Below are 27,853 nucleotides of genomic sequence, written 5' to 3' on the forward strand. Positions count from 1 at the left end.
GTATCTTGAGCTGTTCTGATACTTCAGTAGATTGTCTCTGCGGCCTTCTATATCTGATACCTCATCCTCTGGTCACACCTCGCCCTCATCATTCTTCATCTTCCTCCAGAAAGTCACCATACAGATGAGAAGGGAAGTGTAGAGGACGCAGACAGCCCCATGTGACAGGAGGTGACCCCAACCTGACCTCTTTTTGGTTGGACCTGCTGAAAATGGAGGATAAAATAAGAAATATAATACGATTTTTCTGGAACCAGTTACACCGAGCAGAAATGGAAAATATAAAAAAATCATTTGCATAAGGCAAAGCAGTTTACATCAGCCAATCTGGTTGTTAAGGTTAGGGGTGCTACTAGATATGGGTTCTACAGTCCATCCATTGGACCCCTGACACCATTGGTCAGCTGCAGAGCACTGGGATTGCCAGTTTGGCCCCATTCACACCTCAGCGTTTTGTAGCTTGAAGCTCCTCCAAAACGCTGGATCCATGATTCTCTATGCAGATGGGTCACATCTCCACTACAAGTCGCCTGAAGCCAAAAATGTTCTGGAGCTTCTTTTGTAGCTCGAATCGGGCAGATTGGTGTGTTTTTGAACCATTTTTTGATCCATAGAAATGTATGGAAATGTTTGATTTTGGTGTTTTTTAGCACGTTTTGTCGTGCATTTTGAGCATTTTTCTGCTCAAATGCAAACATGATATAAAAAGAAATTCTTAAAAATAAATAAAATACATAAATAAATAATACATTTAAAAAAATATATTAACAATAAATACATTTAAAAAACCCAAACCCTAATTTTAACTCCAAACTCTAATATTGACCCCTAACCCTAATATAAACCCTAATCCTAACCCCTAAACCTATTATTAACCCGTAATATTAATTTATACCCCTAACCCTAATATTGACCGCAACCCTAATACTGACCTCTAATCCCTATCATTAACCCCTATCCCTAATCCTAACCCTTAACCCTAATATTGACTCCTAAACCTAATAATAACCCCTAACCCTAATAATAACCCCAAACCCTAATATTGACTCCTAAACCAGACCCTAATATTAACGCCTAACCTGAATATTGACCACTAATCCTAATATTAACTACTAAACATAATACTAATCCCTAACCCTAACATTGACTCTTAACCCTAATATTGACCCTAACCCTAATATTGACTCCTAACCCTAACTCATAATTGACCCCTAATCCGAATTTTAACCCCTAACCCTAATATTAACCTCTAATACAAACCCCTAACCCTAATATTGACCCCGACCCTAATATTGACCCTAACCCTAACTACTAATATAAACCCCAATCCTAACCCCTAACCCTATTATTTACCCCTAATACTAATTTATACCCCTAACCCTAATATTGACCCTAACCCTAATATTGACCTCTAATCCTAACCCATATCAATAACCCCAATCCTTAATTCTAACAATTAACCCTAATTCTAACCCCTAACCCTAATAATAACCCATAACCCTAATATTGATTCCTAAACCTGACCCTAATATTAACACCTAACCTGAATATTGACCCCTAATCCTAAATATTAACCCCTAAAAGTAAAACTAATCCCTAACCCTAACATTGATCCCTAACCCTAATCCTAACCCTTACCCTAATATTAACCCCTAATCCTAATATTGAATCCTAGCCCCTAACTCTGATCCTAACCCTGATATTAACCCCTAACCCTAATATTGAGTCCTAACCCTAATATTGACCCCTAATTCTAATATTAACCCCTAACCCCAATATTAACCCCCTAATACTAACCCCTAACCCTAAAATGGACCCCAATCCTAATATTAACCCATAACCCTAGCCCTAATATTAACCCCCTAACCCTAATCCTAATTCCTAATATTGACTCCTAACCCTAATCCTAGCCCCTATTCCTCACCCCTAACCTAAAGAAATAAATACATAATATTAAGTAAATAAATAATACATAAATTAAATAAATGAACCCCTAACCCTAAGCTTAACCCCTTAAAAAAAGTAAAAAAAAGTAATAAATAAATAATAATAATAATTTATTATTAAATAAAAGAAGATGAAGAGTCTGAAAAACATAGCAACACATGATGAAACAGATGACATTTTTCTCTATAGAATAATAAAAAAAATGGCAAAGCTCAAAAATGCTTTAAAAACGCTGTACAAAAACGCTCAAATACGAGCATACAAATGATCAAAAAAAAAAAACCCTGAAAAAAAATGCGACATTCAAAATTTACACTTATCACTTATCATTATTGTTCCTTTATAAGAATATTGTCTTCCCCACCCCTCTCCACGAAAACAAACATTGATGTACATTTATTCTCAGCGTTAGACTCGGATATGATCAAAATTATTATTATTTTGTTTTATATAAATAAAAAGGCATTGCTAAGTTTTAGCTTTTTTCTCTATGGCTCAGTTGGGGAATAAAGGATTAGGATCTGGTTTTCCCCTCCTTTGGGTTTGAGGTGAATTCTGCGGGTTTGATATTTTCGGCCCCAAAAAATGTTTATGCAGCGTCATACAAATGATGCAAAAGATCGCTCCAAGAACGGATGGACAGTGCCAAGCAAGTGCTTCACTTTGAGCACCCTAAACTCAAAAAAAAGACCCTACCAACATGAAACGAACCCAAACCAAAAGGAAATAAAACCCCAAAATACCACCCTAAAACATAAGACCTCTTATTGTTAAAGCCCACAGCTTTGTGGTTTTTGTGGTCCATAAAACTCTACGCAAATTGACACGCTTCCAAAGGGATAAATCTGTGAAAAGATTCCTAAACCTGTGTAGCACCCTCCTAGATAGGTGCTAGGCATTGTTTTGCTCTGCCTGCTTATCAGGGGAGCCTGATCAGTAGTTTTGCCTTTTACATGTGTCCATGTGTGATTCACTTGGTCTGAGGGAGTTTCCCCACTGTATCCAATAGGGGAGCCTGTTGGACAGTGGAGGAAACCCAGCCAGTGACACACAGGCTTTTGTGGCTGTCCCAGTGGGAAGACACAAGAGTGGTGCATCCTGGGATAGGCTATAAAAGCCAGGGGCACATGTGACAGGACGTCTTTGCGTGGGAAGCCAGGTCTCAGGAGGAGGGTGACAGTTGGTCTCTCCTCCTGTCAGCAAAGAAGGTAGTCACAGGCAGTTGGCCTAGTGGATCCAGTGTGTGATTCTGAGCCAGGAGGTCCAAGATACTGACAAGTGGAGCTGAAGGCAGAGCAACCCAGGGAAAAACAGTGTCCGTGAGTACCGGGAAGCTTGCCAGGGGTCTGCCCAGGAAGGTGACCACATCAGTGAAGAGTCAGTGGACAAGGGGCTAGCTTGCACGGGGAGTGAGTAAGTCATGACCTTGAATAGAAATCCACTCAGAAATGTATTTTCCAATTCACTTTAGTCGCAAGGTGAAGCAGCGGTCTTGCCGCACACATTACAGTCAGTTGTCCTCAGAAATTGTGCATAGTTCAAGTTGGAGTATCCCACTCATCCCTTCTACCATCCAAGTTCCATAATAAAATACAAAAAAAAAACAAATCCCCTGGACTGTTCATTGTCTGAGCCAAGTCTTTAAGTGATAAGTGTTACAGACTGTTGCTATGGGTAGCCCAGGGGAATCCACACTCAGCAGCTCCCTAGGGGGCAGTGCTACACCTGATTAGCATCAGTTCTCACCAAAGGACATCTGCTCCTATGCAGAATGTGTAAGAGTATGATTGCCTTCCATTATCACAACTTATTGGAAACCCATAAAATCAGAAGCTCACTCACCAAGGCAGGTGTCGTGTATCCTTTTTATCTCCATGTGGCTGACCTGATTCCTTGCCGCACAGGTGACATCCGAGGACCCCATTGATGGTACAGTGATTGTCATGTTATTACAGGAGGTAACATAACTCCCATTGGATACTCCAGTTACAATCAGGGAAATAGAAGGGTCGGTCCCGGTCTCCACCCAGCAGGAGATCTCAGCCATGCCATCCGGGAGACACGAGACATGCAGGACTGGGACTGACACTGGATCTGGGAGATGGAGACATACATGAGAGAAAAACATGACTTGGTCTAAAACTTTTATAAGACAATACCAAAGCTATGATGACTACAGGTACTGTATCTGTGTTAGTTTTAAAGCCCATCTCTGGTTGAAACTGGAAAACCTTATCTAACTCATTCCCAAAAAAATCCTTCCTTTAGCCCTTTTACCTGACCTGAATCCACCGTTACGTGACCCGCTGCCTCTTCCAGAAGTGAGGACCACTGCAGTCTCGACCCACCTCTAACCGGTCTTGTTGCTTCCCCTTGCAATGTCACCAAGCCCCCATTGGAGCCTTCAGGACCCTTTTAGGTCCAACCAATGGACCCTTTGAAAAGTGTCCACATAACTAAGCAATGACGTGGGCACCAGAAAAAGGACCCTCCCACTTCCTCTTCCAGAAGTAAGGACATCTGCTGTCCGGACCCCCTTTATAGGACAATAACAATGCTATGATGACTACATTTATCTGTGTTAGTTTTAAAGTCCATCTCTGGCTGAAACTGGAAAACCCTCATCTAACCCATTCCGAAAAAATCCTTCCTTTAGCCCTTTTACCAGACCTGAATCCACTGTTACGTGACCCACTGCCTCTTCCAGAAGTAAGGACCTCTGCTGTCTGGACCCACCTCTAACTGGTCTTGTTGCTCCCCCTTGCAATGTCACCAAGCCACCATTGGAGCCTTCAGGACCCTTTTAGGTCCAACCAATGGACCCTTTGAAAAGTGTCCACATAACTAAGCAATGATGTGGGCACCAGAATAAGGACCCTCCCACTGCCTCTTCCAGAAGTAAGGACTGCTGAAGTCCAGACCCACTTTTTAGGACAATAACAATGCTATGATGACTACATTTATCTGTTACTTTTAATGCCCATCTCTGGTTGAAACTGGAAAACTCTCATCTAACCCATTCCCAAAAAAATCCTTCCTATAGCCCTTTTACCTGACCTGAATCCACTGTTATGTGACCCACTGCCTCTTCCAGAAGTAAGGACTGCTGTAGTCCGGACCCACTTTATAGGACAATAACAATGCTCTAATGTCTACATTTATTTGTGTTACTTTTAAAGCCCATCTCGGGTTGAAACTGGAAAACCCTCATCTAACCCATTCCCAAAAAAATCCTTCCTTTAGCCCTTTTACCAGACCTGAACCCACTGTTACGTGACTCGCTGCCTCTTCCAGAAGTGAGGACTGCTGCAGTCTCGACCCACCTCTAACCGGTCTTGTTGCTCCCCCCTTGCAATGTCACCAAGCCACCATTGGAGCCTTCAGGACCCTTTTAGGTCCAACCAATGGACCCTTTGAAAAGTGTCCACATAACTAAGCAATGATGTGGGCACCAGAATAAGCACCCTCCCACTTCCTCTTCCAGAAGTAAGGACCTCTGCAGTCCGGACCCCCTTTATAGGACAATAACAATGCTATGATGACTACATTTATCTGTGTTAGTTTTAAAGCCCATCTCTGGTTGAAACAGGAAAACCCTCACCTAACCCATTCCGAAAAAATCCTTCCTTTAGCCCTTTTACCTGACCTGAATTCACTGTTATGTGATCCACTGCCTCTTCCAGAAGTGAGGACCGCTGAAGTCTGGACCCAACTCTAACCGGTCTTGTTGCTCCCCCTTGCAATGTCACCAAGCCACCATTCGAGCCTTCAGGACCCTGTTAGGTCCAACCAATGGACTCTTTGAAAAGTGTCCACATAACTAAGCAATGATGTGGGCACCAGAATAAGCACCCTCCCACTCTACAGTCCTGAAGAAAGAAGACTCGGAACCTGGTGCATGGATTCAGGTATTCAGGGCATTTGAAATTGTGCAAGGTCCACCTGAAAGTGCAAAAACACAGTCCAAATAAAGTGCAAATAGTAACTCCTCCCCAGTCTTGGTGAACACTCGTGCTCCCCCCCCCCCATGTGGGTATCACTCAATGAATGTACATGACCCCTTAATAAGTGGGTCCTCTGTGCTCCCACTTTCTTATTTGGTCTCTTTTGGAGAGGTGAAAAGGTGGGGGTCTTCTTACCCCAACATTGAAGAAGAGTCACCATTTTGCACTTTACAACACTTTATTTGGGGTAAGGTTATTCCAGGTGCCATCACTGTCCAAATATGGCCATGGCCAGGGCCGGGACAAGGGGTGGGCAGGAGGTGTGACTGCCCTGGACGCTGTGGTATAATGTGGGGTGGGGGGCACCAAATGGGGGTAGGGCGGATGTGTTAAGAAATGGAATTTGGGGGGCAGCAAGGGGTAAGAATAGTTCTAGGAGGGCAACTTTGGGGAGGTGTGCCAGGAGTGATGATTTACGGGGATTTGTGTTGGGAGGGGGGGATGGAGGGAAGAGGATTTGTTCTAGGAGGGGGATTTGGGGAATTTTTGCTATAAAGATAATATGGTAGAGGGAAAATATGTATATTTTTTTTTTGGGGGGGGGGGTGCTATTAGGGATGATTGGTGGGTATTTGTGCTAGGAGGGGAAATTTGTGTCTGGGGGGGTGGGGTGGGGGGGCTGTGCTACGATGGGGGATTGGGGAAGTGGAATTTGTGTTGGAGGGGGGGGGGTTGGAGTGGGGGGTGGGAGGATTTGTGGTTGTAGGGTAAATTTGAAAGGAAGAGGGTTTGTGCTAGGAGGGGGACTTTTTTGGGGGGGGGATTTTTGCTGGGGGCATTAAGGGAAAGAGCGAATTTGAGCTGGGAGGGGTAATTAAGCAGGGGGCAAATTTGTACTGGGAGGAGGGGGAGTTTATGCTTGAGGGTGAGCATGCAGATTAGTGCTCAATTTTTTTTTGGGAGGGGAAGGGATTTTCAATGACACATAAAGCTCATACATCTTTGGGGGTAGGGGGTGCAATTAGGCAAGTTTGCCCGGGGCTCTAGTTTACCTTGTCCCAGCATTGGCTATGGCCATAAATAATGCGGTCACACTGTCATACTTACCGTGTACATGGAGTGTGTAATAATCTGTGAATACTATCTCATCTGCAGAGTCAAGGATGTCTGCTATATAATGCCCCTCATTCTCTTTGGAAACATTGAACAGGATCAGACTGCCCTCCTTTGATGTATCACAACAGAAGAATGGTCTGGTGTTTGCATGTTCAGTCACATCACACTTGACATACAAATATTTCATCATTTTACACCTTTCATATCTAACTAATATCATGTCCTCAGAATTTTCAGAAAGTCCCCTATAGTTCCATAAAATCCGGTAGCATGTTCCTGAGCTCAGATGGTTTGAGGATTTTTCTTGGTATCTGTTGGGGAGAACAACCTCAGATCCCTGCCGTGTGAACATCTTTAGCTGGTCACCAACATTCAGGGAATTACCTGCAGAGAATACATGTAGAGAGATTTAATCTGATCTCCAGGCAAGGTATTAAGAAATAAATTTGCCCATGCCATTCCCCTTTAACAAACCAACACAATTTTGACCCAAATGCCCTAAATTCTCACCAAAATGCCCTAAATCCTCACGGTTACACAACACGATGGTTCTGAAATCCACTTTCTTTGGTGTAAGATTATCTTTTAAGTGTCCATGTTACACCCTGGTGATACGAACACTTGCCATTGGCTTTAAGAAGTGGCATTTAAGTGGCTTTAAGTGGTGGCATCATGATGTAATGACACAAGGGGCAGAAACTTGACTTTTGGTTGGATTTGGAGTGCAGTGGCAAATCACCGGTCTTCCATACTGGAAGAGGTGTTGCACAGTAAAGTGATGGTGGAGTAAGTAAAAAAAAGATGTTAAAAGGTTTTTTACAAAAATACAAATAACAAAAAGAGTTGCGCTAACTAAAATGTCAAAAGATAATAATAGAAAGATGACCCTTGAAAACGTCAGCTGTGCGCTGATGAAACGCGTTGGGACGTCTGATTGCATTACGTTGCCACGTTGCTCCGGGTGGAACGCAAACTGGAATGCAGAAGCGGCGTTCACCTGGCATTCGTCATTCATCGTCTTTTATCCCCTCTGAACCAAGAATCAACATTGTAAGTTTTATTCTCATAATAAATTTATGTTGTACCGATATACTTCACCATGGAGTTCTTTCTTGTCATCTCTGCATAATTTATGGGAGCTTTGTATCCTGGATAGGGTTGAGCGGACACCTAGATGTCCATGTTCGACGGGTTCGGCCGAACTTTAAAAAAAAGTCCGGGTCCGTGTCCCGGACTTTTACCAAACTTTTCCCGGACACCGAACCCCATTGAAGTCAATGGGGACCCGAACTTTAAGGCACTAAAATGGCTCTAAAACACCAAAGGAAAGGGCTAGAGTGCTGCAAATGGCAGCAAAACGTAATTAAGAGCATGGCAAGTGCTCTGCAAACAAATGTGGATAGGGAAATAACTTAAAACAACAAAAAAAACCAGAAAAATAAAACAATGTTCTTCTTGATCTCTGAAGGACGAGGCCCATATGGAGTAGGAGGGAGGTTGAGGTGGTGGTGGATGTGGCGGTGACATAGGCATGCGCACAGGGTGTGCCGGGTGTGCCTGGGCACACCCTAATCACCTAGGGCACATAGCATTGCCAGTGAGGAGATGGGAAAGATCTCCCTCAGACCTGCTCTGCTCTATTTCTCTTTGCCTACAGGTACATGGCCCCGATACATTACTCTCCCTGCTGGCAAACACATGCATGTGTATTTCAACTTTGGGGTGCACACCTTAATGCAATAGGCTGCGCACACCTATGGGCGGTGTAGGTGGAAGCGGCGGTGGAGGAGGACCAGGGCCGGATTAAGAGCATCATGGGCTTGGTGCTGTGGATTTTGAAGGGCCTTAAGGGCCGTGCCTTGCCATGCACCCAGAGGAGGAAGGGTGCAGCCATGCATGCCTAATTCAACATTGGATGCTGTCTCTGAAGCCCATAAACACATCCATGCATCGGCAACTGTCCCTCCTTGTCCGGCCTTCGCGCTGTGTGGGGAGGTTCTGAGGGTGCTGCCTGGGGAAGTGAGCATAGAAGCCAGACTTCTGTGTTTACAAGTGACAGAAGAGCGGTAACAGTGAATATGGCCAACCCGGGGCCTATATAAAAGGTAGGGGCCTGGAGCTGCAGCTCCAATAGCCCCTACGTTAATCTGGCCCTGAGGAGGAGGACGAGGTAGCCAACACTGCTTCTTTTCACAAATTTTAAATGAGGGTACACCCCAAAAGAGTGAGAAAGAGCAAAAATGGAACAATGGGTGGGTAAGGTCGGTATCCATTGCTATTCTGCACAAGGTACGGAAAAGTCCCGTGGGATCCATGCCTGGTTCATTTTAATGAACGTGAGCTTGTCCACATTGTCTCTGGACAGGCGGCTGCGCTTGTCTGTTATAACGCCCCCAGCCGTGCTAAATACCCGTTCAGATAATACACTGGCTGCAGGGCACGCCAGCACCTCCAAGGCGTAAAGGGCAAGCTCAGGCCATGTGCCCAATTTGGAGACCCAGAAGTTGAAGGGGGCAGACCCCTCATTCACTACATGTAGGCGTGTGCACACATACTGCTCCACCATGTTGGTAAAATGCTGCCTCCTGCTAAGACGTTCCATCTGAGCTGCTGGTGCTGCTGTTTGTTGTGGCGTGCTGACAAAGCTTTTCCACATTTCGGCCATGCTAACCCTGCCTTCTGAGGTGCTGGCGGTGCCCTGGTTGCGTTGGCGACCTCCTCCTCCTCCTCTGCCTTGTGCTTCCACTGCGGCCCCGCTGTCAGATGGGAATGCCAGCAGCATGGCGTCTACCAGCGTGCGCTTGTTCTCGCGCATCTTGCGATCGCGCTCCAGTGAGTGAATTAAGGACAGTACATTGTCCTTGTAATGGGGATCCAGCAGCGTGGCCACCCAGTAATCAGCACAAGTTAGAATGTGGGCAACTCGGCGGTCGTTGTGGAGACACTGCAGCATGTAATCGCTCATGTGTGCCAGGCTGCCCAGAGGCAACGAAAGGCTGTCCTCTGTGGGAGGTGTATCGTCCGTGTCCTCTGTATCCCCCCAGCCACGCACCAGTGATGGCCATGAGCTGGCCTGGGTGCCACCCTGCTGTGAACATGGTTCCATCTCCTCCTCCAGCTCCTCCTCCTCCTCATCCTCTTCATCCTCCAGAACTGTGCCCCTGCTGGACAATTGTGTCCCTGGCGTTTGTGTGTGCAGGAACCCACCCTCGGAGCCCCTTGCGAATGACTGCCCTGAAAGCCTTGGAAATGTTACCTCTTCATCCTCCTCCTCCTCCTCATCCTGTGCCACATCCTCTTCCATCATCGCCCAAATTGTTTTTTCAAGGAGGCATAGAAGTGGGATAGTTAAGCTGAGAACGGCGTCATTGCCACTGGCCATGTTGGTGGAGTACTCAAAACAGCGCAAAAAGGCACACAGGTCTCGCATGGAGGCCCAGTTATTGGTGGTGAAGTGGTGCTGTTCCGCAGAGCGACTCACGCGTGCGTGCTGCAGCTGAAACTCCACTATGGCATGCTGCTACTCGAACAGTCTTTCCAGCATGTGCAAGGTGGAGTTCCACCTTGTGGGCACGTCACATATGAGGCGGTGAGCGGGAAGGCCGAAGTTACGCTGCAGCGCTGCCAGGCGAGCAGCAGCAGGGTGAGAACGCCGAAAGTGCGCACAAACGGCCCGCACTTTCTGCAGCAGCTCTGACATATCGGGGTAGTTTTTAAGGAACCTCTGCACCACCAAATTCAGCACATGCGCCAGGCAAGGGATGTGCGTCAAACCGGCTAGGCCCAGAGCTGCTATGAGATTTCGCCCGTTATCGCACACCACCAGGCCGGGCTTGAGGCTCGCTGGCAGCAACCACTCATTTGTCTGCTGTTCCATGCTCCTCCACAACTTCTGCGCGGTGTGTGGTTTGTCCCCCAAACAGGCAAGTTGTAAAACTGCCTGCTGTCGTTTACCCCTGGCCGTGCTGAAGTTGGTGGTGAAGGTGTTACGCTGTCCGGATGAGGAGGCGGTAGAGGATGAGGAAGCGGAGTAGGAGGAGTTAGGAACAGGAGGCAAACTGAAGCGCCCTGCAATCCTCGGTGGTGGAAGGACATGCGCCAAATTGCTATGCGCCTCAGGCCCATCCGCCACTGCATTTACCCAGTGTGCCGTTAGGGAGATATAACGCCCCTGACCGTGCTTACTGGTCCACGTATCGGTAGTTAGGTGGACCTTGGCACAGATGGCGTTGCGCAGTGCACACCTGATTTTTTCCCCCACTTGGTTGTGCAGGGAAGGGATGGCTTGCCTGGAAAAGTAGTGGCGGCTGGGCACGACGTACTGTGGGACAGCCACCGACATAAGGTTTTTAAAACTGTGCGTCTCCACCAGACGGAATGACAGCATTTCAAAGGCCAATAATTTTGAAATGCTGGCATTCAGGGCCAGGGATCGCGAGTGGGTAGGGGGGTACTTCCTCTTCCTCTCAAGTGTTTGGGAGATGGAAAGCTGAACGCTTCCACGGGACATTGTGGAGATGGTTGTTGGTGACCCAGGTGGTGGTGTTGCTGACAGATCGTCTGTTTGCGGGGTGGCAGGTGCCGGTATCACTACAGATGTGGCTGGAGCGGCCGAGACTGCAGCAGAAGAGGAAGCAGGATGAGCCAGAGACCTTTCTTGGTTTTGAAGGTGTGTACTCCACTGCAGCTCGTGCTTTGCACTTAGATGCCTGATCATGCAGGTTGTGCTCAGGTTGAGAAGGTTTATGCCTCGCTTCAAGCTCTGATTGCACAGGGTGCAAACCACTCGTGTCCTGTCATCAGCACATTTTCTAAAGAACTTCCACGCTAGAGAACTCCTTTGAGCTGACTTTGGTGCGCTCGTTCCCTTGCTGCGTTGGGCAGTAGCGGGCGTAGTGTCTAGGGCACGGCTGCTCCGCTTCTGCACCCTGCTCCCTCTTCTGCTGTGCTGGTGGCTCTGTGCGACCACCGCCTCTTCCTCCAAACCACTCAGGTCACCTGCATGACGTTCATTCCATGTGGGGTCGAGGACCTCATCGTCCTCCACATCATCTTCCACCCAGTCTTCACCCCTGCCCTCCTTGTCGGTCTCCACAATGCTGAACGCCGCAGCAGTTGGCACCTGCGTTTCGTCATCATCGGAGACGTGCTGCGATGATCCTTGCATGTACTCATCTTGAGAAATAAGTGGTTGGGCATCGCTGCACTCAATCTCTTCCACTTCTGGGGCAGGGCTAGGTGGATGGCCCTGGGAAACCCTGCTGACAGAGTCATCAAAAAGAAGAAGAGACTGCTGTATGGCTTGGGGCTCAGACTGCTTGCCTGATTTGCAAGGGGGTGAGGTGAAAGACGGTTGGACATCGGCTGCAGGTGCCAACTGTGACCTTTCTGCAGTAGACTGGGTGGGAGACAATGTGAAGGAACTGGAGGCACTGTCAGCAGCAAACCAATCTACTATCGCCTCCACTTGTTCTGGCCTCATCACTTCTAGGGGCGTATGATGCCCTACCAAATACTGATGCAGGTTCTGTCACCTACTCACACTTGAGGAAGGTGTTTCACTTGTGCGTGTAGCTGGCACAGATCGACCACGTCCTCTCCTTGCAACAGGAGCTCTACCAGCAGCACCACGACCCAGGCCACGGCCCTTATTTGACGGTCTCCTCATATTTCTGTAATTTAAGATCTTGCCCTAGAAAGGTTTTTATTGAATAGCGGAATAGGAAATATGATCCAAAAAAGTGTATGTATCTCGCACGTACAAAACCACACTAGGCCCCAATTACTATTGTTTCTACCCCTAAAAGGATGGATGAGGAGTAGGAGGAGTATGGAACAGACAGCACCCTCAAATCTTCAGAAGTATGAGATGAACCTCAAAAACTTGGAAAGGTGGATCTCACACGTACCGACACAGACTATCCCGCAATTCAATTGATCCTCAAAGGTTTTTATTGAATAGCGGAATAGGAAATATGATCAAAAAAAGTGTATGTATCTCACACGTACACCACCAAACTAGGCCCCAATTACTATTGTTTGTACACCTAAAAGGATGGTTGAGCAGTAGGAGGAGGAGTATGGAACAGGCAGCACCCTCAAATCTTCAGAAGTATGAGATGAACCCCAAAAACTTGGAAAGGTGGATCTCACACGTACCGACACAGACTATCACGCAATTTAATTGATCCCCAAAGGTTTTAATTGAATAGCGGAATAGAAAATATGATCAAAAAGAAAGTGTATGTATCTCACACGTACACCACCACACTAGGCCCCAATTACTATTGTTTGTACCCCTAAAAGGATGGTTGAGCAGTAGGAGGAGGAGTATGGAACAGGCAGCACCCTCAAATCTTCAGAAGTATGAGATGAACCCCAAAAACTTGGAAAGGTGGATCTCACACGTACCGACACAGACTATCACGCAATTTAATTGATCCCCAAAGGTTTTAATTGAATAGCGGAATAGAAAATATGATCAAAAAGAAAGTGTATGTATCTCACACGTACACCACCACACTAGGCCCCAATTACTATTGTTTGTACCCCTAAAAGGATGGTTGAGCAGTAGGAGGAGGAGTATGGAACAGGCAGCACCCTCAAATCTTCAGAAGTATGAGATGAACCCCAAAAACTTGGAAAGGTGGATCTCACACGTACCGACACAGACTATCGCGCAATTTAATTGATCCCCAAAGGTTTTAATTGAATAGCGGAATAGAAAATATGATCAAAAAGAAAGTGTATGTATCTCACACGTACACCACCACACTAGGCCCCAATTACTATTGTTTGTACCCCTAAAAGGATGGTTGAGCAGTAGGAGGAGGAGTATGGAACAGGCAGCACCCTCAAATCTTCAGAAGTATGAGATTGTGTTCACTGTACCCCACAAAGATTGTGTTCACTGCACCCCACAAAGATTGTGTTCACTGCACCTCAAAAAGGATTTTGTTCACTGCACCCCACAAAGATTGTGTTCACTGCACCCTAAAAGGATTTTGTTCACTGCACCCCAAAAAGATTGTGTTCACTGTACCCCACAAAGATTGTGTTCACTGCACCCCACAAAGGATTTTGTTCACTGCACCCCAAAAAGATTGTGTTCACTGCACCCCAAAAAGGATGTTGTTCACTGCACCCCAAAAAGGATTTTGTTCACTGCACCCCAAAAAGATTGTGTTCACTGCACCCCACAAAGATTGTGTTCACTGCACCCCACAAAGGATTTTGTTCACTGCACCCCAAAAAGATTGTGTTCACTGTACCCCCCAAAGATTGTGTTCACTGCACCCCACAAAGGATTTTGTTCACTGCACCCCAAAAATATTGTGTTCACTGTACCCCCCAAAGATTGTGTTCACTGCACCCCACAAAGATTCTGTTCACTGTACCCCACAAAGATTGTGTTCACTGCACCCCCACAAAGGTTTTTGTTCACTGCACCCCAAAAAGATTGTGTTCACTGCACCCCAAAAAGGATGTTGTTCACTGCACCCCAAAAAGGATTTTGTTCACTGCACCCCAAAAAGATTGTGTTCACTGCACCCCACAAAGATTGTGTTCACTGCACCCCACAAAGATTCTGTTCACTGTACCCCACAAAGGATTTTGTTCACTGCACCCCAAAAAGATTGTGTTCACTGCACCCCAAAAAGGATTTTGTTCACTGCACCCCAAAAAGGATGTTGTTCACTGCACCCCAAAAAGGATTTTGTTCACTGCACCCCAAAAAGATTGTGTTCACTGCACCCCACAAAGATTGTGTTCACTGCACCCCACAAAGGATTTTGTTCACTGCACCCCAAAAAGATTGTGTTCACTGCACCCCAAAAAGGATTTTGTTCACTGCACCCCAAAAAGGATGTTGTTCACTGCACCCCAAAAAGGGTTTTGTTCACTCCACCCCAAAAAGGTTGTGTTCACTGCACCCCACAAAGATTGTGTTCACTGCACCCCAAAAAGAATGTTGTTCACTGCACCCCAAAAAGATTGTGTTCACTGCACCCCACAAAGATTGTGTTCACTGCACCCCACAAAGGATTTTGTTCACTGCACCCCAAAAAGATTGTGTTCACTGCACCCCAAAAAGGATGTTGTTCACTGCACCCCAAAAAGGATTTTGTTCACTGCACCCCAAAAAGATTTTGTTCACTGCACCCCAAAAAGATTGTGTTCACTGCAGTCCAAAAAGATTGTGTTTACTGCAGCTCACACACAGAAAAATGGATGTGGATCACTGACACCTGCCTATCTCCTATCCCACACCACACAGCAATATCGATTGTAGTTTGTAGAACACAGTTTCCCTAAAATTCAGCAGCAGCAGCCTCTCCCTAACAGGATTGAGAAGAGATCGTAGATCGGGACTAAGTGCAGACCCCACACAGCAATATCGATTGTAGTTTGTAGAACACTCTGACCCTAAAATTCAGCAGCAGCCTCTCCCTAACAGGATTGAGAAGAGATCGTAGATCGGGACTAAGTGCAGACCCCACACAGCAATATCGATTGTAGTTTGTAGAACACTCTGACCCTAAAATTCAGCAGCAGCCTCTCCCTAACAGGATTGAGAAGAGATCGTAGATCAGGATTGAGTGCAGACCCCACCCCCCACACAGCAATATCGATTGTAGTTTGTAGAAGACACTGACCCTATAATTCAGCAGACTCTATCCCTAAAATGCCTACAACTCGCCCTGCCTAAACACTCCGACCTGTCCCTCAATTCTATCCGGACACAAATGGTTTTTTCCTGCCTGTCTTTCCCTAATCAGCAGCCAGCACGTTGATGTGTGCTCTGTCCCTGATCTAAGCAGCAGAATGAAGACGCTGCGGCTGCCTGGAACTTATAAAGACTTGGTCACATGCTTCAGACGGCCAATCACAGCTACTGAGACATTTGCAGGCATGGCTGGGATGGCTTAAGGCACACCAGTTAAACGATTGTTGATTGGCTGTTGAAAGCCCGCCATGAAAAGAGCGCCAAAGCATGCAAAACCCGGAAATAAAACGACCGAACACGGATTTTTACCCGAACATACAGTAAAGTGTCCGTGTCCGTGTTCGGGTACAAAAAATCCAATTATTCGGTACGAACACGAATAATACAGTCCGTGTTCGCTCAACACTAATCCTGGATAAAACTCCAAGGCGGATGATGATATAGAGTCGGTTGGATGAATACAGTGAGAATTGACTATCAACCCTGTCATATATCTATGATAAAGGCTTATACTGACCCCCTATAATTTAGGGGTCTACCATTTCTGGTAAGCAGTTTGACACACCGGGTGGTCCTGCTATTTGGTGGAGGTGTTGTTATCAGAAGAAGCACTATTATAGGATCCCTCAGTCATTCCATATATATTTGGATTGTGTTATTTGGACTGTTTTCAGTGGTTCATTAACCTCTATTGTTGGGACTTTTTGTTTGCTTATTCATTTATTAGTCACCTTGCACTTTATTGTATTAATATTTAATTTATTTGTTTATTAATATATGTATGTGCATATTTATTTATGAGAGCTATTGCACTTATTTTTAGCAATTGACACCAATCACTTGGGTTTTTGCTAATTCATTTAATAATATTTGTCACTACATTTATTTATATCACATAATCTATTTAATGCTAGTTAATCAATTCATAACATTTGACGCCTAATATTTGGGTTTGCTAGTTTATACTACTCGTTATTATATTCACTTATATCACACAATTTAATTAACCACTTTACGCCTGCCTGCAGTAATATTACTGCAGCAGAGTGGCTCGTTATCGTCTGACGACGTAGTACTACGTCGTCAGACACTCCCCTCTCTCGGCGGCGTGCGCGCACCGCCGGAGGCTCGCTCCCGCTGTATTCAGTCACAGCGGGAGTCGGGCCAGGGGAGGAGCAGCGGCGATCACCGCCGCTCCTCCCCGATCATCGGGGATCTAGTGTGGAGATCCGCCCGCTTGTGTAAACACAAGTGGGCGGATCTCCTAAGTGACAGGCAGGGTCAGATTGCAGGATTCAGCATAGCTGAACCTGCGATCTGTCCTTGTGTCACTCAGTCACCTCCCCCCCCACACATGTTAGTAAGCACCAGGCATACATTAACCCCTCCCTCTCCAATAAAATTAACCCCTTCCCTGCCAGTGTCATTTTTACAGTAACAGTGCATATTTATAGCACTGATTACTGCAGTAATGTCACTGGTACCCCCAAAAGTGTCAAAAATGTCAGTCAAGGGTCCGATCTGTCTGCCGCAATGTCGCAGTCCCGCAAAAAAAAAACCCAGATCGCCGCCATTACGCGTTGAAAAAAAAAAACACCAAAAATTACAGAAATCTTTCCCTTTGTTAGTAAACGCAATAACTTTTGTGCAAACCAATCAAAATATGCTTATTGTGAATTTTTTTACCAAAAATAGGTATCAGAAAACAAATTGGCCAAACATTTAAAAAAATTTTGATTTTTACATTTTTTTGGGGGAATTTCATATAAAAAAATGTGAAAAATATTGTTGTTTTTTCAAAATTTACACTCTTTTTTTGTTTATAGCGCAAAAAGTAAAAATCGCACAGGTGATCAAATACCACCAAAAGAAAGCTCTGTTTGTGGGGAAAAAAAGGACATAAATTTCGTTTGGGTATGGCATCGCACGACCGCGCAATTGTCAGTTAAAGTCGCACAGCGCCGAATCGCAAAAAGTGGCCCAGACGTAAGACAGCAAAATCCTCCGGTGGTAAAGTGGTTAATAGGTTGAGCGCAGCCATTATATTTTATCATATAATTTTTTCAAAAGATAATAATAATTATTAGACATGAATAATAAATAAAATATCCATATTCTTCATAAAAAGTCCATATAATCGGGTATGAATAGTAGTGAAATAGAAGCTAATATGCAATCGTGTAGTTCTTCAGTGAAAGAGAGAGACCAACACCACCACTTGTGAATCCGTCACCGAAAATAGATGGCTCCTTACCAGAAAATTTGACCATAATGGTCTTCAGCGCTTATGATAGACACCACCAAGGCCTCTGGATTAGGAGACAAGCTTGAGATCCCAGTCCATATCAAAACTTTACTTCCAATTCCAATGGCTATAGGTGTGACTCGCCATGAAAAAGATAACAATCCGCCATAGTGTAATATCTTAATTTACTTTATTAGTAATAAAACAATTGCACCTACAAACTTACAAAAATATAAATTGGTGGAAACATGGTGGATGGGGGGGGGATAAGAGAGGGAATCATTTTGTCCAGAGATGGTCTTACAGTAAAATAACTGTTCTAGATTATCACTGACATGTTTCTGCAATCCAATAACCGCAGAGAAGTTCCTGGTGAAGGTTTGCTGAATGCACTCTACTAGGTCAATCATTGGATAGGATGTATAATCCAGCCCCATTTATAAAAGAGTGGGCTCACAGCAACCATATTGTCATGTGGTGGAGCAGTTAGGAAGGGCTGTCAGCTCTGTGTAGGTTAATTATTTTCTAATTTTGGCATTGGTACATGCCCACATCAAAAGTGTCCGTGCCACCAATGATGCCCTTTGTTTGACAATACTACCCTACAATTGGTCAGAAATAAATAACAAGCCCCCCCCCCCCCACACCCCATTCCCCCTTAATCCCAATCCCATAGCCTTCAAATGGTTTTGTTACAAAGTTTGCAAACTTCGAGCTTCAAGCAAGATTTAAAAAAAAAAAAAAACTGCTCACGAAAGAAGAACCAGGCAGATTTGCTCATACAGTACATAAAGTTTTTTGGTGCAAAGCACCCGTTGCCTGCGCTCAGAGTGGTGTAGACTTTAGTCCACCTTATTAGGGTCTTTCAACTATTTTCAGGAGCTGTGGACACGACAACCCAGGGAGAATGCTACGGCCTTGCTGCCTCTTACACGACCAGGGAAGTCTGGAAACACTGTAACAACAAACAAACACAGGGGCGCACCGGCCTAGTGCATTATCATTTGGATGGTTTATTTAAAAATATAGATTCAAAATACTCACAAACGAGTTCTTGTTAAAAGCATATCACATAAGGAACGCAGTCCTCAGTACAGGGATCCGAGGGTGGATTGTCCCTTGAATTCTTGAAGGCTAAGGCATTTCGAGGCTTAGCCTCTTCCTCAGAGCCCCTCCCCTCAAGGCTCTGAGGAAGAGGCTAAGCCTTGAAACGCGTTAGCCTTCAAGAATTCAAGGGACAATCCACCCTCAGATCCCTGTACTGAGGACTGCGTTCCTTATGTGATATGCTTTTAACAAGAACTCGTTTGTGAGTATTTTTAATCTTTATTTTTAAATAAACCATCCAAATGATAATGCACTAGGCCGGTGCGCCCCTGTGTTTGTTTGTTGTTACTGATTTGCTCATACCTATGCTCTACACCAGAGGTCTCCAAATTGCAGCCCAGGGTCAAGATGTTGCCCTTTGCTTGTCTCTATCCGGCCCTTGGGGCACTATTCCTCTGCCTGACACCAACCATGGGGCATAATTACCGTCACTAATGCCAACAATATGGCACTATTTCCACCATTGATCCAAGCAATGGGGCACTATTCTTCCCTCGGACACCAAAGATGGAGAACTATTCCTTCCCCTGATACCAACAATGGAGCACTATTCCTCCAACTGACACCAATGACGGGGCAGTTTTCCTTCCCCTGATACCAACAATGGAGCAATATTCCTCCCACTAATAACAATGATGGAGCATTGTTTACTCCAATTGACGCTAGGGCATTTTCAACTCACACTGGCCACAGTCCGGCCCCCTTAATAGCCTGAAGGACACTAAACTGGCCCTTTGTTTAGCATGTTTGGAGACCCCTGCTCTACACAGAGGAGATAGTTATAAGAATCTCCATCTGCTGTCAGGTGCCTATATTAGATTTTCATTTTTCCCTTTATTGTAGTAGAGCAACAAAGGTTCTCCAGTTATCCTCCAGGCAGGAGAAAGGGTGTCTATTTCTGTGTAGTTGAGGTCAGTTGGCCGCGACAGAAGAAGATACCATGTTAATAAGTTCCAGTGACCAGTTAGTTGCGGTCACCTAAGAAAAAAATCTGAGCGTTTCGGCCTTTGAGTGCCTTGCGGTAAAGGGTATTAGTGAGGAATGGATCCTATGAAAAGGTTCAGGGACCTGGGAACAAATATAGGTGCACATTGATCAATAATGTATACAGAAGTGATCAATAATGTATACAGAAGTAGAGATTGTACCTCTGGCAGAGGTTTCATGCTCATGGCTGAGGATCCTCCCTGAAGTTCTTCACACTGATTGCTCAGTGTATGGTGGTGGCACTGAGGGTCCCCACAGGGCCGGTGCTAGACTGTTTTACGCCCTAGGCAAGATCAGCTACTTGCGCCCCTCCCAAAAAATATAAATAAAAAGGGAAGGGGTTAAAAACTGCTCTATGTCATATCCAGTGACCCTGATCTGATGGTTCCTCCATGTAATGCTGTCATACCCAGTGATCCCAATGTTCCTCTATGTCACATCAGGGGTCCCTGATGTTCCTCCATGTCATAGCTGGAGACCCTGATGTTTTTCCATGTCACACCTGGGGACCCTGATGTTCCTCCATGTCGCACCTGGGGACCCTGATGTTCCTCCATGTCACACCTGGGGACCTCAATCCCCAATGGCACACCCAGGGATCCAAAATCCTCATGGCACACCTGGTGACCCCAAACCCCTGTTACACCTGCTACACTCTCCCCCATGTCACACCTGGTGACTCCGATTCCCCATGGCATACCTGGTGACCGCAATTCTCTTTCACACCATGGATACTCCATGTCACATTTCCTGTTCTGGGGACACTTACTGGGCAGTATGAATAGAGTGGCCTGCACTCTGCCCTCCTTCACCATGATCCTGCTGATTCCTTCTCCCAGGATGCTCCTCTCCTGGACCACAGTGCTCACCACAGCTCCAACCGGCTCCTGGTGGAGGGAGAAGCAGCAGTCATAGAGCTCCGCACCGCCTTCATCACCAACATCCTCAGACCATTCCGTTGCCTCGTCGCTTCTGCTCCAGTAAAGGTGCCGCCCTCCAGTGCCGAGCTCCGGCTCAGGTTCAGCTCTCCTCCACTCCCTGCTTAATACCGACCCTGGGAAATGACGGCTGCCCACCAGCTCAGATTAGAGAGTCACTTCCCGCCCAGGGATTAGGCCGCTCAGCTCCAGACAAAGAGGATCATTATGCAGCTAGCACTCCGGTGGGCTCCTTTCCTGCCCCTTGGGGCTCCCCCAACAATGGTGGAAAGCCAGGGCCTGGTAGTTCTGCCACTGCCCCAGACACCTGGCATCTTCCTCTGTCCCTTCTTCCTACCCCACTGCTGCCCCTTTCCTCAGCTCACAAGGATCATTCATGACGGAGAGTGAGTGCTGACTCATGGCTGCGCCCCTAGGTGGCAATGTGCCCTAGGCGGCTGCCTAGTTTGCCTCGTGGAAGCACCGGCCCTGGGTCCCCATCACATGAGATATTTTCATCAGTCTACTGCAGGCATACAATGCATGGATTTCCCATCATCCCCTGTATTGAGACAAGCTTCCCAGAGAACTACTCCCCTCTTCAGGTGCAGAAGGTTTTAGCAGATCCCTTGAAATCTTACCATAAAAATTACTGTCATTACCATCTTTAACCCTATCTGGAGCCCCATCCCCTCTACTCACAGCTGGAACCCCATATCAGCTGTCAGCCCCAATATAAAATCTGCCAGTTGTTGTTAAAGTCTTTAAGATAAAAGATCATCATTGAATATAATTAATTTCATCCGAAAAAGATTATGTGAGTCCACTCTTTTATAGAAATGTTCTTACATACCTCTGACCAGGAGGAGAAGAGTCCACAGAAGATGCATATAGAGGGGGCACATTGTTGAAAGTCAGGCCTGTGGGAGAAATGAAAGAGAAGATGACTGGGTTGATTGACTAAATAAGCAAAGACTGTTCATGTAGCAAAGGGAATGTCTGTAAGTTCCATCCCTGCAGAAGGGGAAACTTTTGATGTTGAGCTTGTATGGCCATACATAAAGTGAAAGGGATATGTAAAGACAGGTCACCTGGGGGACTGGGTTGTTAAGATATCCACACTCCATTACGGATAATGATCTATAGGCAAGACTAAAAATGGTTGCCCCCCATCTATATTTGTCCCACCCTTTCCTTGTCAAGTGACCAGAGGCAGCTCTAGGCTTTGTGAGGCCTTAGGCAAAATGTAGGCATGAGGCCCCACCGGGGCGGAGCGTCTTATTACTGCTGCTTGTGTGGGTGGGATGTGTACTGTGCCAATCAAATGGAATGAATAGGAGAGGAGGGATTGGGGCAGTACACATCCCACCCACACAAGCAGCAGCAGTAACAAGTCGCCTTGGGGTTCTTCCTTACCCCCTGAAAAAATGGGGATGGGACTGGGAACCATGGGTTAGTGGAAAAGGAGGAGGGGGTAAAAAGGGGGGAGTGGGTAGGAGATGAGGGATGGGTAGAGGAGAACAGGAGTGAAACTGGGGAATCCTGGTTTGTATAGGGTTAAACAAAAGAGGGGGGGGGAGGCAAATAGATGGGTGTCAAGGGGACTGGAGGGGGATGGGGAATATTGTCAGTATTGTATATATTGCAATATATTGCCAATATTGTATATTGGCTGGCAGGGAGGGGGAGAGAAAAAGAAAGAAAGAAAGAAAGAAAGAAAGAAAGAAAGATGGAGGGAGAAAGAAAGAAAGAAAGAAAGAAAGAAAGAAAGAAAGAAAGAAAGAAAGAAAGAAAGAAAGAAAGAAAGAAAGAAAGAAAGAAAGAAAGAAAGAAAGAAAGAAAGAAAGAGGGATGGAGGGAGGGAGAAAGGAAGAAGAAAGAGGGATGGAGGGAGAAAGGAAGAAAGGAAGAAAGAAAGAAAGAAAGAAAGAAAGAAAGAAAGAAAGAAAGAAAGAAAGAAAGAAAGAAAGAAAGAAAGAAAGAAAGAAAGAAAGAGAGAAAGAAAGAGAGAAAGAAAGAGAGAAAGAAAGAGAGAAAGAAAGAAAGAAAGAAAGAAAGAAAGAAAGAAAGAAAGAAAGAAAGAAAGAAAGAAAGAAAGAAAGAAAGAAAGAAAGAAAGAAAGAAAGATGGAGGGAGAAAGAAAGAAAGAAAGAAAGAAAGAAAGAAAGAAAGAAAGAAAGAAAGAAAGAAAGAAAGAAAGAAAGAAAGAAAGAAAGAAAGAAAGAAAGAAAGAAAGGAAGGAAGAAGAAAGAGGGATGGAGGGAGAAAGGAAGAAAGAAAGAAAGAAAGAAAGAAATGTAGCACTACTTCCTTGGGAGCTGCTGGTTATGGATTCCCCATGGGTTACCCATAGCAACAAAATTACAGTTTAGCATTTTCAAAGTCCTTGGCTCAGTCAAGGAACAGTCTGGGGGTTTTGTTTTTTTGTAGTTTTATTTGAGAACTTGGATAGGAGAAGGGATGAGTGGGATACTCCAACTTGAATAAACTATGCACAATTTGCTGGGACGTTTAGATATAACTGAGTGCAGCAAGGCCGCTGCTTCACCTTGTCACTAGCAGTGAAGAAGAATTTTACTGGACTTGTATTACTCTGTGAATCTCTCTTCAGGGCCCTTTATCTCTATTCTTCAGGGTTCTACACAGCACCCCATTTACTATAATTCTCTCTGTGTGAGCTGGCTCCTTGATCCCCTGACTTTATTGGAGTGGTCCCCCTTCCTGGGCCGACCCTTTGGCAACTCCCTTAGTACTCACGGACACTGTTTTTCCGGAGAGACTCTGCCAGCAACTCCACCGTCAGCTACACTGGATCGTCTGCAGCTCAGCTCCACACCTGGTTCACTAAGCTGACTGCCCAAGACCACCTTCATACACAGCAGGAGGAGAGACAGCCGTCCACCTCCTCCTGGGACTCTGCTCCCCATCAAAGATGCCCTGTCACATGTCCCCCCAGCTTTTATGAGCAATCGCAGGATGCATTGCAAGAATGCCCTCCCAATGGGACTCCCACAAATGCCAATGTGTCACTGTCTGGGTTTCCTCCACTGTCCAACAAGCTCCCTCATTGGATACAGTGGGGACACTCCCTCAGACCCAGCGAATCACACCTGGAGACGTGTAACAGGCAACCTAATAGGTCAGGCTCCCCTGATAAGCAGAAGGAGCAATGGATGCTTTTTCCTAGCACCTACCTAGGAGGGTGCTACAGAAAGAAAGGAATGGAGAGAGATGGAGGAAGGAAGGAAGGAAGGGCACCCCTCACATCAGAGTACTCACTGGGAGGCAGGAGAAACAAGGGATAAACTGGATGGATGGGATGAATGGATCAGGCTCGATCTTTCTTCCTCTGGCTGCTGGGCTTCAAACTTCCTGCCCACACATCCCCTTCTCTGGGGCAGAACATTGCCGGGAAGTGTGGGTGGGGCAAGCACAGGAGCAGAGGGCGAGAGGAGGAGGGGCAGAAGGAAGCTGTCAGTGAGCTCCCATCCCCCGGTAAATTGGTCCTGATCGCAGCCCTCAATCAAACAACTTACAGACCAGCCAGGACTCCACTGTGCTGGTGGTTGGGCATCCTTGCTGCCAGGCTGAGTGGCTGCTCTTTAACTGGGCTATTTAGGCGGCTGCGAGGCCCCTGTGAGCGCGAGGCATTAGGCAACCGCCTAATTTGCCTAATTAAAGAGCCTCCTCTGCAAATTGCTGTTCAGGGTCTCTGGTGGTTACGTGTGGCCGCTGAGTCCTATGCGGGGTCTCTGGTGGCTATGTGGCATCTCTGGGGGCTGTACTGGGTATCTGGTGGCTATGCAGGGTCTGTGGTGGCTGTGTGAGGTCTCTGGTGGCTATGCAGGGTCTCTGGTGGACTCCCATCCCCCCTCCAGCCTGCCACAGTGCTCCCCCCAACCACCCCTGTTAGCCTGCCACAGTGCTCCCTCCACCCCCGCTAGGAGAAGAAATAGGAATAGGATGGAGAGAGAGATGGGGGAGATTGAAAAGGAGAGAAATGGAAGAAGGGGGGGGGAGAGAGAGGGGGGAAAGAGGTGGGGGGAAAGAGAGAGGGGGATGGGAAAGATGGTGGGGGTTGAGAGAAAGAGAGGGGGGTCCCCCCATGCTACACCAGGAGACTCTCCCATCCCCCCCCCCCCAGAAAAAAACTACACTGGACTTTCACCTTCCCACAGCCTGCCGGCTCCTTTTTGACCAGCTGAGTGTAGCGAGGCTACTAAGGCAGGATCACAGCCCGGGACTCTGGACTGCTCTGCCAATTGACCTACTTCCAGGATCAGAGGCTGCAGCCACTGCTGTCTCCTGCTTCCACTTTGCTCCCCTGTCACCTATCTGTCCTTCCGCGGTCGCTCCTGATGTCACCTCTCTGGCGGGTGTTACCCAGGTGCGGTCTGCACCCCCTGCAGGAATGCCACTGCTTTTCTGAAGTCCTGGTAGTGTCCCTCCTGCCTGGGGCCTACACCCCTGCTGGTATCAGCCTTTTGCAGACCCTGTATACCAAAGCTCAGACTGGGAGAGGAAGAAGCAACACAAGGAGCCAATAAAGTGAGCTGCTGTGCTCATTTGATAACAAGGAACATGCCGATAGGAGGAGAGAGCAGATTGACAGAGGCAGAGGCATAACTAGAACCTTCAAGGCCCCGGTGCAAGAAACCAATAAGGGCCCCCCGGACCCCTGGCCGGGGCCCTTCCTTTCAAGCCTGGGGCTCTTCCCACTGATCCTGGGGCCCTTTATTCTCATTGCGGGGCCCTTTCACAAGTTCTGCAGTGGGCCCCCTTCCTGCCATCTTGGGGCCTCCCCACGGTGGTGGAATGCCAGGGCCCGGTCGCAAGTTTGACCTTTGTGATCCTGGAAGTTCACCCACTGGTGTCAGTAGTTTTTATTTTTTGGTATTTTAATTGTATTATTTTTTATAATTTTATTTAATTTTTTTACAATGTGACCGACTATGACTCTGTCCATTCAGAAAAGGAAGGAGCTGGTAAATTACATATTTACCGACCCCTTCTTTGTTCTCTATTGTGGCACATCCCCTGCAGCAACCGGTAGGAGAGGGGAGGGAGCACAGTGGAGGTGGGGGGACGAGGGGAGCACACAGGGGCCCAAAGACAGCAGAACACAAGTGAACTGGATAGGAGGCGTGGCAGGGGCAGCATACAGAGGAACCAATCTCCTCCATTTTCCTCCTGCAGCTACAAGAGGAAAAAGGAAGACAGTGATTTCTTTACATTCTGCTCCCCCCGACCCTCCTATCCAGGTGTACAGGGGAGCTGCACAGGCCCCCTGGAGCATGGGGCCCGGTTGCAATTGCAACCCCTGCAACCCCTGTAGTTACGCCCCTGGACAGAGGGATGAGCATGTCAGTCTGCTGCATTTCCTTTCTCTATCCAATCACAGCATGAAGGAAGGACCTATATTACTGAACTACAGCAGGGAAAAAAAGTCCCATGACCTGACAGACAGAACTTTGCTGTGTGGCAGAGCTGTGTAAATCACAGGACTGGATGGACAGAAATGGTAGATAAACAGCTCCCTTATATGCATTTTATTTGTGAATTTAGTTGTTGGCTATAAACAGTACTTGTGTTTTGTCCAACCTCAGGCTACGCCAGAAGTGCTGGTTAGAAAAGTACCTGCACTATTCTATATGCGTGGCAGCCTATTCTATCCAGAGAGAAGTTATGGTATGCTGAGACACAGATAAGAATGCTTACCAGGAACTCAGACAATTTAACCACTTGCCGACCAGTCACTTTGACTGTACTGCGGCAAAGTGGTTCGTTATCGTCTGGCGACGTAGACTTACGTCACCAGACATTCCCCTCTCTCGGCGGCGCGCGCGCGCCGCCGGAGGCTCGTTCGTATTGATTTACAGCAGGAGTCAGGCCAGGGGAGGAGCGGCGGTGATCACCGCTGCTCTTCCCCGATCGTCGGGGAATCGAGTGTGGAGATCCGCCCGCTTGTGTAAACAAAGCGAGCGGATCTCCTAAGTGACAGACAGGGTCATAGCTGAACCTGCGATCTGTCCCTGTGTCACTCAGTCACCTCCCCCCACACACGTCAGTAAGCACCAGGCATACATTAACCCCTTGATCACCAATAAAAATTAACCCCTTCCCTGCCAGTGTCATTTTTACAGTAACAGTGCATATGTATAGCACTTATTACTGTAGTAATGTCACCGGTACCCCCAAAAGTGTCAAAAATGTCAGTCAAGGGTCCGATCTGTCCGCCGCAATGTCGCAGTCCCGCAAAAAAAATCGCACATCGCCGCCATTACTCGTTAAAAAAAAAAAAAACACCAAAAATGACAAAAATCTTTCCCTTTGTTAGTAAACGCAATAACTTTTGCGCAAACCAATCAAAATACGCTTATTGCAATTTTTTTTTACCAAAAATATGTAGCAGAAAACAAATTGGCATAAAATGATAAAAACATTTTGATTTTTACATTTTTTTGGGGGGGAATTTCATATAAAAAAAATGTGAAAAATATTGTTATTTTTTGAAAATTTACGCTCTTTTTTTTTTTATTTTAGCGCAAAAAGTAAAAATCGCTCAGGTGATCAAATACAACCAAAAGAAAGCCCTGTTTGTGGGAAAAAAAGGACGTAAATTTCATTTGGGTACGGTGTCGCACGACCGCGTGATTGTCAATTAAATTCGCACAGTGCCGAATTGCAAAAAGTGGCCTGGACGTAAGACAGCAAAATCCTCCGGTGGTAAAGTGGTTAATAGAAATAGACAAATAAAGGACATTTTACCTTTGCCTGTAGACCCAATGTCTTCTCTCTGCTTCTGTAGATCTGATGTCCTTATCTGCTTTTATAGACGTGATATTGTCTCTCCACTTATAGA

At 46.3% G+C, this 27,853-nt stretch overlaps 1 protein-coding gene across 1 annotated transcript; it reads right to left on the reverse strand.

The window, feature by feature from the left end:
• On the reverse strand, positions 1 to 27,788 carry LOC309547218 (uncharacterized protein). The gene is made up of 5 exons (XM_082247024.1): positions 27,760 to 27,788; positions 21,845 to 21,911; positions 6,999 to 7,391; positions 3,790 to 4,041; positions 1 to 203 (listed from the first exon to the last, which is right to left on the reverse strand). The coding sequence occupies exons 2-5, from the start codon at positions 21,894 to 21,896 to the stop codon at positions 73 to 75; spliced, it is 828 nt and encodes a 275-aa protein (XP_082103150.1). The 5' UTR covers positions 21,897 to 21,911; positions 27,760 to 27,788; the 3' UTR covers positions 1 to 72.
• Between the last annotated feature and the right edge of the window lie 65 nt (positions 27,789 to 27,853).

Source organism: Pelophylax lessonae, assembly GCF_965119305.1.
Source record: "Pelophylax lessonae genome assembly, chromosome: 2".
Lineage (NCBI taxonomy): Eukaryota > Metazoa > Chordata > Amphibia > Anura > Ranidae > Pelophylax > Pelophylax lessonae.

What these genes read in the sequence shown, in the direction of transcription:
- LOC309547218 (XM_082247024.1), bottom strand. Translation starts at nt 21,896, where the DNA reads ATGTGCCCCCTCTATATGCATCTTCTGTGGACTCTTCTCCTCCTGGTC. An exon ending in TTACACACTCCATGTACACG is followed by an intron (nt 4,042 to 6,998) that starts GTAAGTATGACA and finishes TCCATCTCCCAG; the next exon opens with ATCCAGTGTCAGTCCCAGTC. An exon ending in GATACACGACACCTGCCTTG is followed by an intron (nt 204 to 3,789) that starts GTGAGTGAGCTT and finishes CATTTTCAGCAG; the next exon opens with GTCCAACCAAAAAGAGGTCA.